General features: G+C 43.0%; 1 protein-coding gene across 4 annotated transcripts in view; it reads left to right on the forward strand.

The window, feature by feature from the left end:
- The window catches only part of SLC24A2 (solute carrier family 24 member 2), a 276,401-nt gene extending 256,942 nt beyond the window's left edge, over positions 1 to 19,459 (forward strand). For all 4 annotated transcript variants that reach the window (XM_013965891.2, XM_013965894.2, XM_018051915.1 and 1 more), the window contains 4 exons: positions 2,140 to 2,280; positions 12,707 to 12,796; positions 15,558 to 15,724; positions 18,901 to 19,459. In XM_013965891.2, the coding sequence (XP_013821345.1) occupies positions 2,140 to 2,280; positions 12,707 to 12,796; positions 15,558 to 15,724; positions 18,901 to 19,150 (648 nt within the window). In that variant the 3' untranslated portion in view covers positions 19,151 to 19,459. The remainder of the gene's footprint in view (positions 1 to 2,139; positions 2,281 to 12,706; positions 12,797 to 15,557; positions 15,725 to 18,900) is intronic.

A 24,524-nucleotide genomic window follows, 5' to 3' on the forward strand; every position in this document is an offset into this window, starting at 1 on the left:
AGTAAAACAAGAAAGATCATATCCGGAAGGAAACAGTTAACATGTACCTCTTTTCTACTCTTCACTGGTCTCATTACACAGAGATTATTCATGTAGTCAACTGACCTCTTGGGAGGCTTGGTGAGCCCTATAGGGAGTGATATTTGCTACATCTGCTCCATCTTCTGGGAGAAGGTGGAGGTGGCTCAGAAGAAGAACCAGGAGCAGCACACCCAAGCTTCTGTCAGGGGTAGGAGCCCTAGGGACAGGTAAAGGAAACAGTGGCTGGACCCTACATAGCAAAAGAAACAGCTTTTGCTTTTGTTGACTTTCTCTGTTGACCTTCTATTTTCAGTGTCACTGATTTCTTCTCTGATTTTTATTATCTTTTCTCCTGCTTACTTTGGATCTAATTTGTGCTTCACTTTCCTGTTTCCTAAGGTGGAAACGTAGATGACTGATTTTAGATCCTCCTTCTTTTCCAACGAGTTGCAGAACAAAGAGATGGAGAACATAAGCAGCATATTTCATGAAGATCCAGACAGCCCAAACAATGTGCACCAGCTTCCTGACTCTGCCTTACTACCTAATCCTCTTAATTCCCTTGTATTGGGTGTTTAAAATTCTTTCACCTGCTGCCAAGGACATACACTCATATAGAAAGAACCTTTTTCAGTATGGCTTAAGATTAGCTTTTTAAATTATTTGTTTCAACTCCTGGAGAGAAAGTGAGGGTGATTCTGTAAGCCACTAAAAATCCTTTTGGCAGGATTAGGGTATACATTATAACTAAGTAAACCTAACACAGTAGCAGGTCGGGCGTCACTCATTCCTGCCTCTCGTCACATGCTTTTCCTGTAGACCACATGGCCTGAGACTGGCCCACCCGCCACCTCCCTAGGGAGAGGTGCTGGTGGGATTCAGTGCTACTGCTTGAAATACTCCAGGACACTGGAAGCAAGAGTCCCAGGTGGGGGACACAGGGGAGCAGGAGCTGTGTGTGTTATTTATATGGTCTCAAAAGGAAGCATCAGTGGAAAATTCCTATTGATATTTTTAGATCTGACGCATGGTCCTGACTGCTACACTTTCATGTTTAAACAAGCAGGGAAGGGAGTGATGGATGCTATCTGCAGTACCGTGCTGGAGGTTTAGAGGGCCCATCTGATAGGCTAATGGTCATCCTGCCAGGCCCTGATCTGCCTTCTGCCCCCTTTTTGCTCTGGGAGTTCAAAAGCTGCTGACTTCAGCAGGCAGCAGATAAAACGCAGGCTGCTTGCTGCCTGGACAGAAACACTGAGAATTACCCCCAGCTCTGCGGCCCTGTGCACGCCACACCCACACCTTTAGCACCTCTACTTCCATTCTCTTGTTTCTCTGCAATGCAACATTGTTGTTTAGTCACTAAGTCACGTCCAGTTATTTGCGATCCCATGGACTGTAGCACACCAGGCTCCTCTGTCCATGGGATTCTCCAGGCAAGAATATTGGAGTGGGTTGCCACTCCAATGGAGTGGATCTTCCTGACCCAGGATGGAACCTGAGGACTCTTTTACCACCGAGCCAAATATATGTTGCATTCAACAGGGGAAGCCTGCAAATGCAACATAGATTTGCATAATTGGGGTCTTCGCTATGCAGACATGGTTTCCCCTATGAAGCTCATGGATGGGAGCTGTAATTCACTCCAGTTGAAATGATCAATTCAGGAAGCTAGAGAATGTTCAGGGAAAGGAAAATGAAGTGAAGTGAAGTCGCTCAGTCTTGTCTGACTCTTTGCAACCCCATGGACTATAGCCCACTAGGCTCCTCCATCCATGGGATTTTCCTGGCAAGAGTACTGGAGCAGGTTGCCATTTCCTTCCTCAGGGGATCTTCCCGACCTAGGGATAGAAACGCTTTACCATCTGAGACACCAGGGAAGATAAACAGGAAAGGAAGTTCTTAAATCCACATGGCTGAGCAATGTATTTCTTGTTCCTGAGAGTCAGACTGTGACAGATGGGATTCTCTTATAGACCTAAAAAGTCCATAGATGAAAGCAGCTGAGATGATCCAAGAAACCTCCTAGTGGGATCCGGAGATTCCCTCCTTGCTTTGTGGCCTGAGGACGTTATTGTCTTTTTTGTTTATTTGTTTATCTCTCTGTTTCTACAACAGACCACAGAGGCAGGTGAAGATGAAGAAGACCAGCCTCTCAGCCTGGCCTGGCCTTCTGATCCACGCAAACAAGTCACATTCCTAATTGTTCTCCCCATAGTGTTTCCTCTCTGGATTACCTTACCTGATGTTCGGAAACCTGTAAGTAAAGCATTTTTTTTTAAATTTATTTCTTGTCGGGGGAGGAGGGGAAGCACAGCATATGACAAGAGCCTGCTCCCAAAAGGAAGGAAGAAAGGATGACTTATACACATGCGTATGTATATATGTGCTTGAAATTTCTCTGGACAGATGCACGATGATAGTGATTGTTCTGGTTAGCAAATATACATGATGAACCACCCCCCAAACTCAGTGGTGTGAGATGACAACCAGGTTATTTTGCTCGTGGATCCTGTGGATCAGGGATTCAAATGGACACACTGGGGATGGCTGGTCTCTGTTCCAGAATGTCTGTGGCCTCAGCTGGGAAGGCTTAGATGACTGGGGGCTAGAACTATCTGGTGGAGAAGGAAATGGCAACCCACTCCAGTACTCTTGCCTGGAAAATCCCATGGACGGAGGAGCCTGGTGGGCTGCAGTCCATGGGGTCGCGAAGAGTCGGACATGACTGAGCAACTTCACTTTCACTTTTCACTTTCATGCACTGGAGAAGGAAATGGCAACCCACTCCAGTGTTCTTTCTTGGAGAATCCCAGGGACAGAGGAGCCTGGTGGGCTGCTATCTGTGGGGTCGCACAGAGTCAGACACAACTGAAGCGACTTAGCAGCAGCAGCAGCAGAACTCTCTGGAGATTTCTTCACTCGTGTTTCTGGCACCTGAGCAGAGATGATTCAACATCTGGGCTCAGTTGGGATCATTTCCTAGAGAACCTATTGTGTGGCTGGGCTTCCTCACTGTATGGCAGCATCAAGTCAGATGTCTTTCATAAGAGGTCCGGGCTCCAAGAGTCAGTGTTCTTGCCACACAAGGGGAAGCTCCTTGGTCTCTGGTTAGTCTAGTCTCAGCAGTCACATAGAGTCACCTCCACTGAACTCTACTAGTCAGAGCGATCATAAATCGTCTAGGGCAACAAAATTATCAGTGTCCTACAGCATATGACACCCTTGATGGCAGCAATTTCAAAGAATTTGCAACCATGTTTTAAAACTACCACAGTGATTGTCTCTGCAAAGGGGAAATGAAGGTCTGAGGCAGAAGGGTGACTTACATTTTGTTGACTGTTTGTGTACACAAATTACTCATTCAATTCAAAAAATAATTTAAAGCAATGCATTCGTGTGGTATAAATGCATACATGTCTGATCTGCTCCCTCCAGGATTATCATTACCATAATCAATATTATTATCTTCCACGATTGTGTACTGGGTGCTATGAATACAATACCATCTTATAATCAGCAAAGTACAGTCTGAATGTAGATCAGCTTAAAAGAACATCCCCTCCAGTGTTGTCAAACTGGGTTCTTGGGCCACTGCCTCAAAAGGTGAAAGAACTAATGACAAATAAGGAAATAAAGAGAAACAGCTCCGCTTTTTTATTATGGGCCTTCACACATGTACTCATTCAACAAAAGTGTATATCTACTAATTTTATATATACACATATATATAGGCATAAGTAGAAAGAAACTTAGGCAAAAGGAGTTAACTAGCTCACACCTGGTCACTTCCTAGGACATGGAGCTGAGATTCACCCCCAGGCCCATGTGACCACACAGCTTGGGCTCTTCCTCATATTTCTTGGTGCCAGAAGGTAAAAATACGAAAACATTTCTAAAAGTGTTTGGAATAGAATACTGCAATAACATCCAGCATAATTTAGCATCCTTCTTCAAAAGCCCCACGATGATCCCACTTTCCTCATTTGGAAAAGACTGGAGAAACATCCTGTCTCATTACTCTGTTCTGACCCAGAAATAAGCCAACCTGACAGAGAGCCTTGTCTTATCAAGTAGAGGCCAGGAATGACCCCCCGCGTAGAGACCCCTGGCATTAGACGTTTGCTAGGAAAGGGTGAATGTGGCGGGTGTGGCTCATTTAAAGCACTATCTAGGTTTCTTTGTTCAAGATGCTGTTACAGAGCATCTGCTCTATACAAAGGCCTGGCTTCCTGGAAACCTGCAGCCAAATAGCTGGAATGTGTTCAGTTTCTTCTTGGCTCCCATCACAAGGACATTTCTGAGAGGTACAAGCTCACATGCGCTCACTCACTCATTCCTCTCTCTCTCCCTCTCTCTCTGTCACCACTGCTCTGCTGTTTAGCTCAGGGAGGAAAATGAGGGAGACAGACAGGCTTTTCTAAATCCCCACAGCAGGTCTAGTGTGATATGGCCCAGAGCAGAGGGGCCTGGTTCACTAACAAGACTGATCAATGTTATACAAGTAAATAACCAACATGGACCTATTGTACAGCACAGAGACCTAGACTCAGTGTCTTATAATAACCTGTAAGGGAAGAGAATCTGAAGAATATATCCATATAGTGTGTGTGTATATATATATATAGGACTGAATCACTGTACTGTACACTTGAAACATATTGTAAATCAATTCTACATCAATTTTTAAATTTAATAATAATTTTAAAATAACTTTTAAAGAAAAAAGTGATCAATGTCAGTGTACAACTGCTGGAGCCATCAGGAGGACGTGCAGGAGTGGGAGGAGGTTGCCAGCGACTCACGGTCCTGCAACCTCAGGGCTGGGTGGGCCTCAGAGCAAAAGCTGGCAGAGTTACTCATTCCCTCTGTGATCCAAGTCAAGGAAGCTGTTAGGGAAGATCAGTGTTCTCAACCAGGGACTCCTGGATCACAAACAGGACTCCACCATGGCTATAGTTAGACCTGCCCTGGCTGATGCCGTAATCCCCAGGGTGCAAAGCAAGCAGATGCAGCTGAGCAGGATGCTCCCCATGCGGTGCTGCTGACTGGTCATTCGCTGAGCAGTACCCCACGGGAGCCAGCCCCCACAGCATGTGCTGGGGTGGCCGGTGCGATTTTTCTTCATTGTACCCCCAAGGGCCATTGCTGTGTGGACTGGATTTTCTTCTGTCTTTTTCTGAGTATACCATGTGCTGTTCCAAGCAGAAATGAGGCTCTTAGATAGAACCTTGGGTGTTTGTAGATTTCCTCAGCAAATCTTTATTGAACACATATTATATGCCAGGCATCAGGCTTTATGCCCTAAAAGAGACATAAAGTCACATCAGTCACAATTCCTCTTTTTTTTTTTTTTTTTTTTAATGTTTTGGTCATACCACGCTGGTATGTGGGGTCTTAGTTTCCCGACCAGGGCTCAAACTCACATCCCCTGCATTGGAAGTACAGAGTCTTAACCACTGGACCTCCAGGGAAGTCCCACAATTCCTATTTTTAAGTTGCTCTAAACTCAGTAAAGGAACAAAGCATGTCCCTATAGAATTAAAGGGCAAGATTGTACAGCCTTACTAGTGAGAGCAGCTAGATTCAAACCCAGGTCTCCTGACTCTGGAGCATTCTCATGCTACCGTGTTGATTTTAGTGGTTTTTCCCACATGACACATGCCTTGTGCAATCATGGGAAAGTCACATCTCAAATCTCGACGTCATATTTCCTCCTTTGTGAAATACAGCAGTGGAGGAAGATGTCTAGATTTCTGGCCAGCTGTAACATTCTGCAATTCAGGAAAACATAGATAACCATCGATGCAATAGCCCCAGTTTACTCTCGGAGCATACACGCTTGAGTTACATGGTCATTCTCTACATATATGGAATGCCAAACCAAAAAAGCATGCTGGTTGGTACGAAGGCCAGTAAGCAGCTTCTTGCTCATGCTCAGCTCAGGAGAGTTTCATTAGGTTTGATCTTGCATAAGTTAGCTTTTGTTGTATAACATCCCAAAACTTAGTGACTTAAAACAACAAGTATTCTTTTAGCCCATAATCCTCCGAGTTGGCAACGCCGCTGAGGCTCGGCCGGACAGTTCTACTGCTCACTTACACAGCTGGAGGCTGGTATGTCAGCTGGAACACCTTGCTTCTGTTCCGCATGGTCTTCTGTCCTTGAGCAGTCTAGCCTGGGCTTATGCACATGACGGCTAAGTTCCAAGAGCAGTGAGAATGAAAGCCACAAAGCCGCAAAGACCTAGTTTAGCATCTGCATGCTGTCATTTCTACCACATACTCTTGGTCAGAGCAAGGCCTAAGGCCAGCCCAGATTCAAAGGCTTGGGAAACAGACCTCATCTCTCCGTGGGAGGAATTGTAACGTGATGTGGCCATTTTTTTTTCAGTCTGCCACTGTCCTCATGTCCTGCCACAGGGCCTATTGAAAAATTACCCAAGGAGAGAAGAGACACTTACTGCTCCTCAGAGCATGGTAGCTCTGCCTCCTGAGTTGTTTTTGACTTACCCATGGAGATGAACATCCCAAACCTTGACAATAGTTACAATGAAAACAGGATTTTTTTTAATGTATACACATCTAGTTTCAGAGTAAATTGTACCCCTACTTGTTTTTATTTCCACTTCATTTATATGCAAATTGTATGAGTGTTTGCTGAATTATGCATACTTTCAGCGCAGATAATTAATGTGGGTCTCACATTTAGTTTTCTTAAATTAGTGGCTTTGTTTTAAAAGTCCAGGAACTGAACTGCAATCTTAATGTTTTTGATGAAAATTGAAAATAATAAAGGAAACAAAGACCCCCCAAAGTTACATTTTCTCATGGCCTAGGATGGGTGTTCTTCCAAAACAGGAATGCATGAGATATCAAAACATGACCCATCAGATCTAGGAAGGTACTTAGAACTCACCCAGGATTTTGCAGTTTCTGTCATGCATTAGTCCATTCACCAAGTATTTATTACGTGTCTACTATGAACCAAGGATGGTTCTAGCAAGGATGGAGTGGTTGAGGCCCTGAGAGTTTGAGTGACCTGTCCAAGCAAGACCAGCTAAGCCAAGACTCTAGGCCAGATGTCTGTGATCATTTTCACCTCCCTGAGTTTCAGTTTTTTCATCTCTTAAAAATCAAATTGAGGTTAATATTGTCTAATAACAACTCCCATTACTATCTGAGCACTTGTTCCATGCACAGAGTTTGCTAGACATTTCATGTGCATGAAATCCTCAATACAACTAGATATTTTACAGAAACTGAGACATAGAGAGATGAAATAATTTGTCTCAGGGCACATTGCTGGTAATTGATGAGCAAGGATTACTACTGGTCATAGTAATCCAGAGACCATACTTTCAATCTTTAACAGGATTGCTTTGAAGAACTTTGTTAAACATGTATGCCCCAGAACCTTGCACAGAGGAGATGCTCGGAGAATATATTTTTAATTTAAATAAGTAGATGGCCAATTTGTGCCACCAGCTAATGTCCAGCAATATTTTCTAAGCCAAGAAAGTATCACTCTGATGTACTAAAAACTTCTAATGAGAACATTAGCTATCAATTATACAAGTAAACCATTACATTGGGAACAAAATGGACACATGTGCCGGCCAGCACATGGACACAATTTGCTTTCTGCTAATTGGTGTGAGGCCCATCCCAGCAGATGTCAGAATGAGCCACCATTACTAACCATAAATTGACACATCAGACCTTGGCTTGAAGAGCTCTGTCTTCCTTGCAATGAGTGTTAAGTGTTAGTTGCTCAGTCGTGTCCAACTCTGTGTGACCCTGTGGACTGCAGCCCGCCAGGCATCTCTGCCCAAGGGATTCTCCAAGCAAGAACACTGGAGTGGGTTTCCATTCCCTTCTCCAGGGGATCTTCCCAACCCAGGGATTGAACCCAGGTCTCCAGCATTGCAGGCAGATTCTTTTACCCACTGAGCCACCAGGGAAGCCTTCCAATGAGACTGGTAACTAAATAACTGTACAGGTTCTACTGGGCAGTGATAACTGGAATGAGACCATAGAGTCCAAAGAAGGGGACTAATCCAGAAAAAAATGAAAGAAGGAACTACCTGGGCTGTGAAATTGGAAATGATAAGGTACTTTGATGGTCCAGAAACACTTAACCAAACTGCTGATGCATGAAAAGTTGATGCTTCCAAAGAAAGAACTGTATGGGAGGCTGGGTGAGGCAGATGGTCGTACAGCTGGAATGCTAGTCTGTATTTCCCTGATGTTCTTTATTTTCTGACATTCAGAGCACAAGCTAGTATTATGATGATAATGATCATTAAGTGTCTAAAGCTGGGTATATTTTCAGCATTATTGGCCCTGTCTTTTCTTCAGGAATGAGTATAACCTGGATTCCTAACATCTAAGAATATGTGCTATATAGAGTCGGACAGACCTAGATTTAAATTTCATGTCTAGTTCAAGATCTAGGTACAGAGTAGGTACCCAGACTTTTCCTAACCCTAGTTAAGGATGAAGACCTGAAATTTTACAAAGAAAAATTATTTTTAATTTTTTTTTCAATGAGCCCCTAATCCAACACTAGGTACATTTATATGTCCAATAATTACTAGTTAGCTTCTTGATTAAGACTTGTAAAAGATGATGCTGTGAAAGTGCTGCATTCAATATGCCAGCAAATTTGGAAAATTTGCCTCAGCAGTGGCCACAGGACTGGAAAAGGTCAGTTTTCATTCCAATCCCAAAGAAAGGCAATGTCAAAGAATGCTCAGACTACCGCACAATTGCACTCATCTCACATGCTGGTAAAGTAATGCTTAAAATTCTCCAAGCCAGGCTTCAGCAATATGTGAACCATGAACTTCCAGATGTGCAAGCTGGCTTTAGAAAAGGCAGAGGAACCAGAAATCAAACTGCCAGCATCTGCTGGATCATCGAAAAAGCAAGGAATTCCAGAAAAACATCTCTTTCTGCTTTATTGACTATACCAAAGCCTTTGACTGTGTGGATCACAATAAACTGTGGAAAATTCTGAAAGAGATGGGAATCCCAGACCACCTGATCTGCCTCTTGAGAAACCTGTATACAGGTCAGGAAGCAACAGTTAGAACTGGACATGGAACAACAGACTGGTTCCAAATAGGAAAAGGAGTATGTCAAGGCTGTATATTGTCACCCTGCTTATTTAACTTCTATGCAGAGTACATCATGAGAAACGCTGGGCTGGATGAAGCACAAGCTGGAATCAAGATTGCCGGGAGAACTATCGATAACCTCAGATATGCAGATGACACCACCCTTATGGCAGAAAGTGAAGAGGAACTAAAGAACCTCTTGATGAAAGTGAAAGAGGAGAGTGAAAAAGTTGGCATAAAGCTTAATATTCAGAAGACTAAGATCATGGCATCTGGTCCCATCACTTCATGGCAAATAGATGGGGAAACAGTGGCTGACTTTATTTTGGGGGGCTCCAAAATCACTGCAGATGGTGACTGCAGCCATGAAAATAAGACGCTTACTCCTTGGAAGGAAAGTTATGACCAACCTAGACAGCATATTAAAACTGAGACATAACTTTGTCAACAAAAGTCCATCTAGTCAAGGCTATGGTTTTTCCAGTGGTCATGTATAGACGTGAGAGTTAGACTATAAAGATTTATAAAGCTGAGTGCTTTATAAATAAAGAATTGATACTTTTGAACTGTGGTGTTGGAGAAGATTTTTGAGAGTCCCTTGGGACTGCAAGGAGCTCCAACCAGTCCATCCTAAAGGAGATCAGTCCTGGATGTTCATTGAAGGACTGATGTTGAAGCCTGATGCGAAGAGCTGCTCATTTGAAAAGACCCTGATGCTGGGAAAGATTGAGGGCAGGAGGAGAAGGGAGGATGAGGTGATTGGATGGCATCACTGACTCAACAGACATGAGTTTTGGTGAACTCTGTGAGTTGGCGATGGACAGGGAGGCCTGGCGTGCTGAGGTTCATGGGGTCGTGAAAAGTCAGACACAACTGAGCGACTGAACTGAGCTGAGATGAACTGAACTGAAGCATCAAATTTTGTATTACAGAGGTTTCCACTAATACATTGATTTGAACTTGGCTCCTTTAAATCTTTAATCCAATTACTTATTTTCTGCCTCTGGACCGAAAATGTTTTATGGTTCAGGGATATTTTTTGGATGAGAAATATGTTGAAATAATTTGATTCTGACTTGTGACATGATATCAATGAACAGATATGCAACTGTACAAAAACTTAAATAATAATGATATTTACATACTTAGTATGTTAACTAACCTGGAAAGGGGACAGACTATGAAATGAGGACTCTCCCAGGATATCCAGTCCATGTGCCATGTTACAAAGTGTGGAGATGATACTCCGTATCCTCCCAGGATGTTCAGAATCAAGCCAGAGACAGGCTGCTGCTCAAACCACACTTGTGGCCCCACATCACAAGAGGGGCCTTCTCTTCCCCGTGACACAGCGTGGCCATAGGAGATGAAACGCTCATTACACCTAGGGTCCTGAAACAGCGACTTGTGACCAGAGGAAAAGAATGGAGACTCTAATCAGCTAAATGCCTTGCATGGGAAAACTTGGCACTGGCGATTCCAAGGCTCAGAGAATCCCATCTCCAGCTGGAGCTGCACTCCTTGCTTTAAAGGAATTCGCTGTTTGGACTTTTCTGGTGGTCCAGTGGCTAAGTCTGTGCTCCCAGTGCAGGAGGCTCAGGTTTGGTCCCTGGTCTGGGCTCAGATGATAAAGTATCCGCCTGCAATACAGGAGACCCAAGTTCAGTCCCTGGGTCAGGAAGATCCCCTGGAGAAGGGGAATGGCTACCCACTCCAGTATTCTTGCCTGGACAGAGAAGCCTGGCAGACTACAGTCCACAGGGTCACAAAGAGTCAAACACAGCTGAGCAACTAACAGGGAACAAAGAACCTACATGCTACAACTAAAGATCCTGCGTGCCACAACTCAGACCCAGTGCAGCCAAATAAATAAATAAATAAACACATTTTTTTAAAAAAGGAATTTTCTTTCAAAGTAACTGTCTCAACCTCCACTTTGAAAATTGATTACTTTTTTCCCATAACTCATTAGATAGTACTTAGCTCCTCAGAAAGAGTCTGAGTCTGAAATGTGAAAATATTTCAGCCAAATGTTTCAGGGGAAACATTTAAGAATAAGGTTGTGGCTGCTTACTGGGGTCTGATGTTTTTCCCCAGTTGAATCAACCCCACTGGTCTTACAGACATCCATACTAACGAGTGGCCCAAGAAAAGCCACAGCCATTGAAAGAAAGAAAATGATTATTGTGAAATTTAACAGAACCGTGTAAATGATAATGAAAACATGTATTAAAAACTTGAAATTAGTAGAGAGAACACAAGCCTGTTTAGAGCGATAAAACTGCGTTCGTCATTATTGATATTCAAAAGATTACTGTATACAGGTTTATCTTTTGCTTTTAATGAAGCTCTCAAAAGCTGTGGCAGAAGTGTTCTGTGTGACTGCCCAAGGTCAGCCCTTCAGACAAGTGAGATAGCATTCATTCAAGTCAACTACATTCATTTCTCTGGGCAGAATTGGACGGTATTATCAAAGCAAAAACTAAGATTGTCTCTAAAAGTGGAAAGCTTTGAAATAAAAAGTGTTTGGCAATAATAAGTGACTCTAAGAACATTATGCTTTCTGAGCATGTTTTAAAGGATCCCAATTTGCAAAAAGAGCATCAGTAAGACACCACTACCATCCAGTGCAAGGATGGATTTCCCTGTAGTGGGGTCGATAAGAAACATTGCATTTTGTGTATCTGATTTGGGTTGACGTTTGAAAGAAATTTGAAAAGTGCTCATCCTGTAAGCCTGAGATTGCACGAAGCCTAGGGCTAAAAGCCCGATTCCGTAGTTGGACATTACGTAGTTAAAGGTAGAGAACAGGAAAGAAAACATTCCCAAGAGTGTCTACTCTGCGACTCCCGAAGAAGCAGCACTAGTGGGCATCTGCTCCTTGTGTGGCTCCAGTATCTGAGGGACTGGCCATCCTCGGGAACCTGTGTTAACTGTGGTGATAGCTTCTTCTCTGTGGCTTTTCCTCATAATTCGCGGGGCTGTAAAATGAGCCCATTTGTTTTTGAAACTATTGAGCTTTCTTGTTAAATGTAATGAATCCCATAGGCTTTCTGGCAGATGGATTAGTATTAGGATACATGAGTCAAAGCAATAGAGACTGATTCTCATGAACTTGAAGAAGAGGTAGAAAAGGGAGTAACGCAGTACCATCCAGTTAAAAATAAATTAAAAAAAAAAGACTTCCCATCTCAGCAGCCAGTTTTATGATGGCTTGGCTTCAACCAATTTCACATTCCCGAGAGAAATCTTAATGTCCCAGCTCGACCAAGGGTTACTGATGGGGCTTCCCCCAGTGCCTCAGATGGTAAAGAATCTGCCTGCAGTGCAGGAGACCTGGGTTTGATCTTTGGGTAGGGGAGATCCCCTGGAGAAGGGAATGGCAATCCACTCTAGTATTCTTGCCTGGAGAATCCCCTAGACAGAGGAGCCTGGCAAGCTTCAGTCCATGGGGGTTGCAAAGAGTTGGAGATGACTGAGCAACTAACACTTTCACTTTTCACCAGGATGACAGATCACCTCGGTTAGTACTCACACTCTCCCCTCTTCCTGGTTCTCTTGCAGTCATCAAGGAAGTTTTTTCCCATCACGTTTTTCGGCTCCATCTCCTGGATCGCCGTCTTCTCTTACTTGATGGTCTGGTGGGCACATCAGGTAAGACCTTGAGAAGTACACACATCTGCCTGGCTTTTCTCTTGATTGCCAGGTGGCTCATCAATGTGTTTGCTTTCTGAAACTGGCACAAGGGTATAGCAGCTGACATACATATTCCAGGACTAGAGGAATTTACTCCACTTAACTTTCCCACATCTCCTGGCCTTTCTCTGTAGGGTGGAATCAAGTTGGCATAGCCCCAGACAGCTGTGTGGAGGAAAGGCAAGCCTATCCACAACTTGCCCTCTGCAGCCTGAAACCAGGCCAGCCCAGGCCTGGAGGAATGTCAGGGTTTTGCCTAGCTCTGCAGCACTTCCTTTCACTTGGACACCCACTCACCTCACGTTCTCATCAAACTGGCTCTTAGGAAAAGACGTGGAGACAAAATGGTCTCTTCCTTGAGCCTGAATTTACAAAAAATGATGATGTATTTCACTTTTACTACTTCTAACTCAATACCAGTTGTAACGCCCATCACCAGAATAAACTCTCAGGAATTGTTTGTTGTAACACATGAAAGGAAAAATGAGATGCAAAGGTCTTATGTTCGGTCTTAGGTTCTCAGAGGTACTAACAGTTACCGTTATTGACTGCATGTGTACTACCTGAATATGGACAATTCACCTCCCTTTGTCCTTCTACATGGGTATAAACCCTGTGGGGGAGGTAATATTATTATCCGCAGTTTACAGATAAAGAGTTAAGCTTACAGCTAGTTAAAGTTGTTTAAAAATAATCATAAGATACCACTTCACAACCATTAGGACAACTACAACCAAAAAGACAGACAATACCATTTGTTGATGAGGGTGTGGAGAAACAGGATTGCATATATTTGTCAAAACTCACAAAACCATATGCTTTTTTTAAAAGGGTGAATTTTCCTGTATGGAAATTATACCCTAATTGTTTTTAGAAAGAACATATGGCATCACTAACAAAATCCACTGAAAATATTGGCTGATAAACCAAGCGTTATTCCTACAACGTATTTCATATTATTCCTATCACAGTTATTTGACTGACATTGACTTCAGATTACTCTTCCTCAATATTTCCAAAAATCATCGGCCCCCTGAAGACATTCTGTTTGCCCCCAAGTCATTATTTTCTACATTCACGAGAGACGTTTGCTAACAATATCCAACAGAAATCACCACAGAAGTTTCAGTCCCTGGGTAGAGAAGATCCCCTGGAGAAGGAAACAGTAACCCACTCCAGCATTCTCGCCTGGGAAATCCCATGGACAAAGGAGCCTGGCGGGCTACAGTCCATGAAGTCGCAAAGAGTCGGACACGACTAAGCATACCTGTTAAAAAAAGTTAAAAAGCTGTTTCTCAGCCTCCAGATTTCCAGGCTATGAATGTTTGCCATTTATAACATATATCATGGCCTTCCATAATAATTATTTTTATTCTTCCATGTACAGATTTTTTTAAAAAGTGATTTTTTTCACTTACTGGAATATATTGTGCCTAGATATTTTTCTTTAGCCTTCCTCAAAAATATCATCCTACAAGCTTCCATCTTTTTCTTTACTTTTTAATGATTATCTTAATTCCACAATCTTATTCTCTTTTCATTCTCTTGTAGAAAAATACAAACACAATCCCTGGAACAATTACAATTATCAAAAAAAAAAAAAGCCCAGAAAAATAGAATGCACAAAGAGAAGCCTTATTTGCCAATAATGAATGAGACATTTCTCTTTCTTTTCACCAAAGAAATGCTTTTCTCTTTCAAAACATCCAGACAGCTGATCAAACAGCAGATTCTGTTATAAGTCTGTAGCACTAATTCTATCATTTGCACCTTTGACCTGTAAAAGCTATAAATGATAGGAAGTGCACCATTTAGTGCTCAACTATTTGTTATGCACAGTTTTGCCAATAATAGCTGGTTCCCACTAGCTTAAAAGCATAGTTGGGAGCTGTTTTTATTTGACGGTCACACCGCCCCAGAGCCTAGGGAACTGAACTGGTATACCTGCCCTCGTGGTTCACTGCTCTCCATTAGCAAGTGACATCTACATGAGCTATATGTCAATTACGTCTCAATAAAACTGGAAGAAAAAGAAAGAAATTGAGGATCAAAGACATTGCCCAATTGGTCCAGTTAGCACTAAGTCAAGTACTTAATAAATGCCAGAGCCAGACCTTGGACCAAGGTCCTCTGATTTCCTAACTGTTGCTTTCTCCATAGCTGCCTTGCTGACTTACAATCCTATGTTACCAAACCCCAAAACATCCAAAATCAAGTTTTCTGTGGAAATGGTACAACCTAAAAATGTTTAAGAGTGGGTTATAGACAATAGGAGACGTTAAGGGAAAATGGGGACACTGGGTATCAATTCTTAATCTTCAATCATAAATTAAGGGGCACATTTGCTACATGAGCTGGTGCCATTGTCAGGCACTGGCCCATGGGGCCAATGACCAATTGGCATTTATAACTGAGCTTCTGCTTCCCCTGCCTGGTCTTGATAAAAAATCAAATAGAGGCTGCATTCTAGTCTTCTGTAGCTCTTTTTTCAGATTACCTGTTTAATCCTTGTGTGAACATTCCTGATCTCTTGGGCCTGAGTATCATTCAAATATAAATCTTTCTGTCAACGACTGTGGCTTATTCATTGTTATTAGCTCAACACCCAGCACAGCACAGAGTAAGAATTCATTAAAAGGGAGTTGCATTGAAATGTTGGTGGTCTTGATGGTTTCGTGACTTCAAACACTCCTCTGTTTGCCCCTGTCACGGCTTTTAGGTTGGAGAGACAATTGGCATTAGTGAAGAGATCATGGGTCTGACCATCTTGGCCGCTGGGACTTCAATCCCTGACCTGATCACCAGCGTCATAGTGGCCCGGAAGGGACTTGGGGACATGGCCGTGTCCAGCTCTGTTGGAAGCAACATTTTTGACATCACCGTAGGGTGAGTCGAACTCATTATATAAAGGGTCACATCAGTTCCACCACTGTCTTTGTCTTCTTAGAAGCTTGTGAAGTCATGACCAGAGTCTCAGAGCCCAAAACCAACCAATACCAAAAAAAGAAAGAAAAGACTGATAGTATCATTCAGTTTTACCAACTCCATTTTTCATCTTCACAGAACTTCATGAAGAATAAGTTATCCTTGGACAGGGAGAAACACATACTTACATAGAGAGTGGGTGTTGTAGGAAATACTTTGAGAGAATTTCACCTAAGAAATGGCATTGGCTACATGTCATGAATATTCAGCATTCATGTGTGACTGAGATACTCTGGTAGTTTCACAGTATTTTTTTTCCCCATGTTCTAATTCTAATTAAAGTCCCGACCAGCCTCAGATGAGATTTAGAAAGCAGACTAAAACATAGGCCAGGAAAAAAACATCCCATCTCCTTCCTTGGAAAACACTGGCAGGTTTGGTGTTATCGTTTCTTTATCCATGCTGGTGAAGATATTCTAGGTTTTTTTGAAAGTCAGATAATGAGCTCTGTTCTTACAGTTAAGCAAGCTGAAATTCTCAATATGAATAATCTCTAAAGTGGATCTGACTGGGGAGAGAAGCTGTTATTTCTATCATCTCATTTAACATGTCCAAAGTAAAAGTAGTCTCAAAAGTAACCCCAAAAGGCAGTCCCCTGAGAAAATAAGACAGGATATTATCCTTGTGTTCCTAGAAGCACTGGCCTCTTGGCACTTGAGTTTGGAAGACCATTAAAAATGAATCTTTCTCATTGAACATCTTGTTCAACACTGTTCTCTTTTATCCTTTCCATTACCTAAAATATAGTTTTTTCATTCAGTATCTACCACATATGCAGTACATACATTTTTGTCTATCTCAGCCACACATGAGGTGCGTTTGTCATCCCCACTTTTCAGGTAAGGAAACTGAAGGGCGCAGAGTTCACACAACGAGTAATGAGACAGCTGGGATTTGAGCAGAGTCTATGCTCTCAAACCCAGCACCATCTGAACATGAACCCCTGCTCTGAGCTTCACTGTCTGTACCACCTTAGAGTTCACAGGGGCCCTCTCCTACCACACTGTCTTCCTTTGCTGGCATCTCTCCCTTGAGACCCCTCACTGCTTGTCTGTCCGGAAAACTCCAGTTTACCCTTCCAGTGTCAACTAGCATCCTGGTTTTCTGATTCCTGTAAGCCTGGCCTGGAGGCTCGTGCTCCTGTATCCACTCTGGGTATCTATAGCTCACACTCTTGTCAAGGTCATGTATATCAGTCTGTCTGCTAGACTGTGAACTGCCCAAGAACAAGAACTCCCCAAAACCTAATACAATGTCTAATGTATGGCAGTGGCTTGGCACATGTATGTAGAATGAATGGATGGATGGATGGATGAGCCAATGAACGCCTGAAAAGGTGTATTTTTTAAAAGAGGGACATCCCTGGTATAAACAGCATTTCTCAGTTCTACTGTCCACACATTTAAAGTAGTTTTCTTGGTCAATACCTTGTACAAATAGAAAGAAAATATTCTGTAGTATATAAAGAGAAAAGCTTACATGGGAAAATTATGTGTTCTTTGAGATATATTTATCGTGTTTTCGAAAAGTATTCTAGTGAATTACAAAATGCTTTTGGTTCATTGTTCTTAAATTATACATATGTTGTAACTTAAATGGAGGTTTAAAGAAAATCATCCCTAATCCTACTACCCCCAAACATTTAACTTTTGTGCATTTTTCTCTTACTATTTCACAAAGTTTTCTTAGTGAATAATCAGTTTTGCTCTGCTGGAGGGCTTTTATTTTTCCATTTTAAAACCATTTATGCCTAGCAAAGAATAGGCCTCTATGAGTAAAGTAGTAAGTCAGCCATTTTTATAAGTTTTTTCATAGCTCTCATAATTAATATTCTACAGCTTAAAAATATTCCATCTTGTTGCTTTCAGTTTAACCATTATGCTTTAGTAGGACCTTTGTATTTTTTCAATTTTCTGATAGCATGAGTGTTTTATGAAACTTTATGAAACATCTCTTTTAATTATCATATTAGGGTTAAGTTTTAAAGAAATATTAATGGATCAAAGATTATAAATATTTCAATGGCTATTGATGTAGTATATTTTTCCAAAAGGTCTCTTCCAAGAGTTTACACCAATTTACAAAGTTATTAGCAATATAGAGTGTAACAGTTTCTCCATAATATTGGTAGCATTTTCTTCTTGATACATACTCAAGGTAAAGGATTTAGAAATACACATAAAGCATAATACAAGCCAACATATAAGCATATATAAAACATAAATACAAACCAACGCCTCTCTAATTCATTACTGAAGTTAAATTGCTATTTTTATGTGTATCCTTTTTATAGAATCATATCATGGGCATTTGCCTGTACCATTTTAAGTTTATGATTTTAATAGCTATATAACATTACATTGACTTAACAGTTTGCTATTTAACTAACCGCCTATTATGTGAGATTAAGGCATCCCTGATGTTTCACTACTCAGAGTAACACTGGAATGATCATCTTTCTGAAAAAAGTTGCCTCTGCATTTTGAATTATTCCTTCTGCTTGATCCCTGACAACCGAACTGATAGGTCAAAAGTATTACAAATGTTGTATTTGCCCCAAAGGGTTCTTACCTATTTGTAGTTCTGTCAACAGCAACTTCACCAGAACTGGATGTGTGCGTGCGTGTCATTGTTGGTCTCTGTCTCCATTTAAAAAATAATAACTTGGCCATTTTCACTGCTAATTTCTGTATCCTTCCCAACATTTTATCGTCTCCTCCTGTCACCCGGTACACATCCTCCAATTCATCTCTTTAGGGCTAAGGATAACAGTTTAATCTTTGAAAGGAATCAAAAAAAAATTACTTAAAATCAAATTCAGAAATCACCTGCAGCAGCCTTTGATCTTATTCAACCAGAGAACAAATTCTCTCTGCTCTCCCTCATTCGGTCAGGAAGTAAAGGTTTTTAAAGGTCACGTGACTTCCGTATATGATTGCCTGGGCCAACCGGGCGTGAGTCACAGTGAACCTAACAGGACACTGGTTTCCAATCAGACCCCAAGCAGCTCGTGTTCCACCCTGTGCCTTCCTCAGCGTGTCTGACTACGCCCCGGCTTCCCTGCTTCTCCCCCACAGGCTCCCGCTGCCCTGGCTCCTCTACACGGTCATCCACAGGTTCCAGCCCGTGGCCGTCAGCAGCAACGGGCTCTTCTGCGCCATCGTCCTCCTCTTCATCATGCTGCTCTTCGTCATCCTCTCCATCGCCCTCTGCAAATGGCGGATGAACAAAGTGCTGGGCTTCATCATGTTCGGCCTCTACTTTGTGTTCCTGGTGGTCAGCGTCCTCCTGGAAGACAGAATCCTCGTGTGCCCTGTCTCCATCTAGCGGGAAAAGCCATATCTTGAGCCAGCAGCATGGACAGTCCCTCCCCGCTCTGGGTTGTAGGGTCTGTGACCTCCTGAGAAGAGGCAGCAGGCCCACAGCCCGGGGCTTTCTGAGCGTCCCTCCTTGGCGGATTTGAAGAGGGATGGATTCACGCGGGGCCAGCTCGTTTCATGGCGCTGCTCCCACCCTTGCCTCCTGCAGCAGCTCCATGCAAGTGACAAACAGATCCCCACTTCTGGGGCTTCTCAGCCTGCATCGCTGACAGGTACTCCTTGCTGGTCAGAGGTATATTCGTCATAATGATGCAAACAATGACAAAGGTGATATATATACATATAAAATATACATACTATATATAGATGCACCTGAACACATCCCCGCCAGCTCCTGTACTGATACCTCTCCTTCCACACCTAGAGAGTAGTCTATACCTGTATACAGACACAGAGAAAACGTATATATATATATATATGAAGTCATATATATATATATAAATACAACTGCATCTTTTCAGGGACAGCTCTAGTATATTTCTAGTACCTATCTGAAGAGGGGCATCAACCTTCAGTCTGAGCTTTACCTCTTAAGTGCAAGAGGTGAGCTAAGAGAATCATTGCTGTGAACTTCAACCTACCTTGGACATATTGGGATTCTGCCTGGTATGACAGCTGTTTAAGGAATATATGTTGCAGGAGGTAGGGCTGGGTGGAAAGGGTCCATAGAGAACCTAATATGAGCCCTCCAAAACATTCCCACAAGCCAAACTGGGAAGACCATCTGCCCAGTCTAACTGAGGTACACTATCTGAAACCCATAGGGTTATTGGGACGTCTGGAGGTAAAACCCAGGTTGGGCGGATACTGGTTTGGGACAAGGGGGAGGTGACCAGGGTTGGGTTTGGGAGAGATTTGTTTGTTTTTTTTATATAGTGCCCCAGCATGCAAGTAGAAAATATGATTGCAAACCAAATTAGTGCTCTTCTAGGACAGCAAAACTATATAAACTGAACCTATATTGTTCCAATGCATGTCCCATTATCATCCAAAGAAGGGGGCAGATTTAGCTGTAATTGTCATTCAGACGTATCTTGATGCTAAGGTGCTTGATGTATAATCAAAATGCCTGCCAAGAGAGCCTGGATATTCACTAAGAAATACCATCCAGTAGAGGTGCTCAGTGGAACTTGCTCCCTAACGGTGTGGTTCTTTAAAGCATCTTCCAGTGTGGTCATCAAGGGCTTCAGTGGCTGAAGAAAGACATCACTCTTCCTCCGACCAGTAGAACTAGATGGACGCTGATCGATACTGCGTGAATTGAGGCAGCTTAGAGATGTTTGGCAAGGTGTTTGTTCACCAGGAAATTTTCTGGGTCCTCTGTCTAGTAGTTCCAGGACCAGGATTTGGTCTCTCCTGCCATGAGGGTCCCATCAGGGAGTCTTTCCAGCTCACAGAGTAACTGCAGACTATGCTTAACAGCTTCTTTACACTGGCTTCAGGCCAGTCACTCTGAAGTTCTGGTTTCCAGAGCATTCATGGGACATTTTCATTTCATTCATTCAGTACTCACAAGTTCTGTTTGACACTCTATATGATGTCTCAGGTCTATGGCAATAAAACTAACAGAGAAAGGTGAGGCAGACTGAATTAGTGAAAACTATGCAGTTTTCATTTCCCCGAACCTTGCATCCTTATAATCGTTCGAAAGTAAATAGAATACCCCCCTTGTCGTGCAGCCCTCCTACATCTAAGTGGGTGCACACCACGTCGGAGGCCTACTCCGTGTGACTCCCTCTCCCCAGTCTGCTGTGTCACTGCTGCTGCCATGATTTTGCTGTGAGTGCATCTCGCCTGACACAGGGAGGCAGGATGCAATGCTCACAGCCGAGTAAAGATCAAGTTCAAGCTCAGCACTCCTTCCACAAAACCTCAGCTCACCCTACACAGCACAGCAGTCACAGGCAGTGCCCACTGTTGCTCTTCTGAGTGGAGGCCCAATGGGAAAGCAAGAAGCCAAGATGGTGGCCCAAAAGGCCAGCTTCCCAGTCTCTCCAGCTTTGCAGAGTTGAGTGTTCAGTTGTGTGAGAGAGATCCAGGGCTCCCGCTTCAAGGGCAGCATTTTGTGCTGAGACAAGAATTTGTGCTGATTCCTTTGAAAGAGAAGGAACCAGTGAACATTGAGTTAGAATCTCTTGATGGCTTTCCTTGTGCATTACTTGAAGGGAGCAGAGTTGTTTGTTGTGTGAATGTACATTATTGACTGGTTTTTTGTGTGAAAGAAGGATTGAATAGGTGACTGACTCAGCGGCAGATAGACTGTGTAAATCCAGAAAGGATGAGGGGTGTTGGGTGCAACCCTGTTCTTCTGGCTTTTCCCTGCCTCCTGTCTGTCTGTCCTGTTCCTTCTCAGCTCACGGTGGAGACTCATACAAGCAGCCTGGGAGCTCCCTTCTGAAGGATTGTTGTCAATCATGAAAATTGATTGCATTTGAGACCATGCTATTTCCAAGCCCACTTCACCTCGAGGGTGTGGAGTGTCCACTCGCTTGCCCGTATGCAGGCATCTCTCCCCCATTAGGTGTCTGTGAGGTTATGGGCTGGGCTTGGCTAAACCCAGAGAGAAGACTATAGGTGCAACAGTGGATCAAAGCATTTGAATTATTACCATAATTATAAGAAAGAACTTTCCACAACATGGTTTTCTGAGTCGCTCATCCCTAGTGCCTGTATAAATACATATGTATCTTCATACCAAACCTATCTATACACTATATATCACTTACATCATCACCCTCTGACCCAATTATATTCAGAATTTGAAAGCAGGGAGCATCAAAGTTTGCCTCAGTGAAGGAAAAGGGAAAACATGCACACCAGTGACCAAAAGGAACATTTCCTCCTGCTCACATGAGGTTTGCTTCGTCCACAAGGCCATCCAAACATCCACATAGGCACCTTTCTTGTGTATTTTCTTGCCCCAAGACTATAGATTTACAGCCTTATAGAAGTCGCCAGTCGTATTGCTAATGTGGATGTAGAGGCAAAGAAGACACAATGGAAAAGTACAGGGGAAAACACTGAGATTACTGATACCCTCTTTGCTTTCCTGGAGCAGGGTATAAAATATCAAAAATTCAAGAGCCCACCTCTTACTGTTTGATCTAAAATAAACTAGCTGTCCCCAAGTGGTTCCCTTTACCTGCAGTGAACCAAGCAGATCTTGCTTGCTGTCACCTCCCCCGACACCCTAGGCAGGCTCAGAACAGGAGAACAACTTGGCTCACGCTGAGAATACTCAAATAGAACCTTCTCAGTTGCATCTTGGAATGCCCATGCTGAGTCCAGCTGCCTTCTGAACCTGACTAGACCCTAAAGAACTGAGGCTAGAGATGAGATGATCTGCAGGCAGCTTCCCAAACCTAAGCTGAGCCAGGCGGGGCAGATCAAGAAAACACAGCCATGCAGAGACTAAGGCAGAGGGATGTTATCAGTTTGGCTGATGCAGCAGAATTTCCTAAAGCCTTGCCCAGAAGATTATTAAAAGAGGCAGGGAACTGTTTCATATTCGGGGGAAATGCTTTGTAAGGCTTCTAACAGGTGTCAGCTGACAGGGGCCATTATAATTTATTTTCTAGGGAAGACATGAATCAGGTGTTTGGAGGCCTTTCGGCTAAACACAGCTGCCTTGCCAATGAGAGATTTGATAATATTAATGTACATCCCTGCTGGGCAGGGAAATTAAGCCCGCTCCCCACCATTGCTTACAGCTCTTACACTCCTCTGTGACTGGAATGAGCTGTCAAGGGGAGCCCTGCCACCCCCAGACCACCTTAACAGAAAGCTGGCCAGGGATGTGACAGCAGCTAAAGCTGCTGGCCGGAAAGACAGCTGGGAAAGATGGGACTAATGTTAACCACTCTGCTGAAATCACTAATTGGCATATCTGACATGGGTCTAATGCCCATCTGAATCCAAGCATTTCAGAAAATGTCAATCTGCTTTCTTCTGTACATCTACCAACACACACACACACAAGATTAAAAGCATGCCATGCTCCCTACACCCGGACAGATCGTTACTCCAATAATTAAGTGGCTATAAGTAGCAGCTCTGCTGCTGCTGCTAAGTCACTTCAGTCGTGTCCGACTCTGTGCGACCCCACAGACGGCAGCCCACCAGGCTCCTCTGGCCCTGATATTCTCCAGGCAAGAACACTGGAGTGGGTTGCCATTTCCTTCTCCAATGCAGGAAAGTGAAAAGTGCAAATGAAGTCACTCAGTCATATCCGACTCTTTGCAACCCGATGGACTGTAGCCTACCAGGCTCCTCCGTCCATGGGATTGTCCAGGCAAGAGCACTGGAGTGGGGTACCATTGCCTTCTCCAGATAGCAGCTCTGTTCTAGAAGAAATGAAGGGAACCTGTTCTCATGGTGATTTCTGGAAAAATCAACTGTCTCCTGAAAACTTGTTTCAGAAGCTAATACCCCGACTTGCTAAGCCAGATCTTACATAACCACCTGGCTTAATGTTTTTAAAAGACTTATTATCTTCAACTCCTGAACCTCCCTCAGCAAGACTGTCTTCAATTAGTAGGTAAGGGCTGGTCATTAAGAGAGTTAGTGAAAAATAATAAGGAAAAGGAAGAAATGGAGAATAAATTTACTTTTACTAGGATCCCCAAGAAAGCCAGTGTCCTGTTGATATATATATATATATATATATATATATATATATATATATATATATAGTGTTAAATAATGACAGATTTCAGGCTTTCTTTCCCAATGAGAGAAGTTTACACAGAGTCCCAGAAAAAGAATGTTTCTCAAGAAGGCCTTGGGAAGAAAGGTAAGGGCCTCCACTCTACTGCTGCTTGCCTTTGTAGCTTTGTGTTTAGTTTTTTAATCCCACAGCTTCCTATTCTTTGAAATACCTAGCTGACAAGAAAAGCAAGCAAGACATACTCAAAGCCAGCTGAACTTACTTATCAGAAGACCATCACGCTTTTTTTTTTCCCCCACTTCACGGGGAACTTTAAAATGGCACTGACTTTGGCCAGATATCGCTGTGAGCGTTTAGATGACTGTAGAAGACACAGGTGCGCTCCTGTTTGTTAGGGAAGTAGTAAGCGCTTTCCACCTCGATGCTGTAAACAGGGTGCTCACTGCCACTCTCCCCACATTCCTCCCACCCGGGGCATCTCCTTGCCCAGCACCCCCTGGTTCCCATCATGGTCTTTGGTGGCACTTTTCTTTAAACAAAGTGAGAATAGGCAACAAAGGACCCAGAAGTCCCCAAGTCAGCCAGTTTTTTAGAAAAATCAGCCTGTAACTGTAACTGGACAGACAGCTCTATTCAAATCAGTGAACACCAAATT

The sequence above is a fragment of the Capra hircus genome, chromosome 8 (assembly GCF_001704415.2).
Source record: "Capra hircus breed San Clemente chromosome 8, ASM170441v1, whole genome shotgun sequence".
Taxonomy (NCBI): Eukaryota; Metazoa; Chordata; class Mammalia; order Artiodactyla; family Bovidae; genus Capra; species Capra hircus.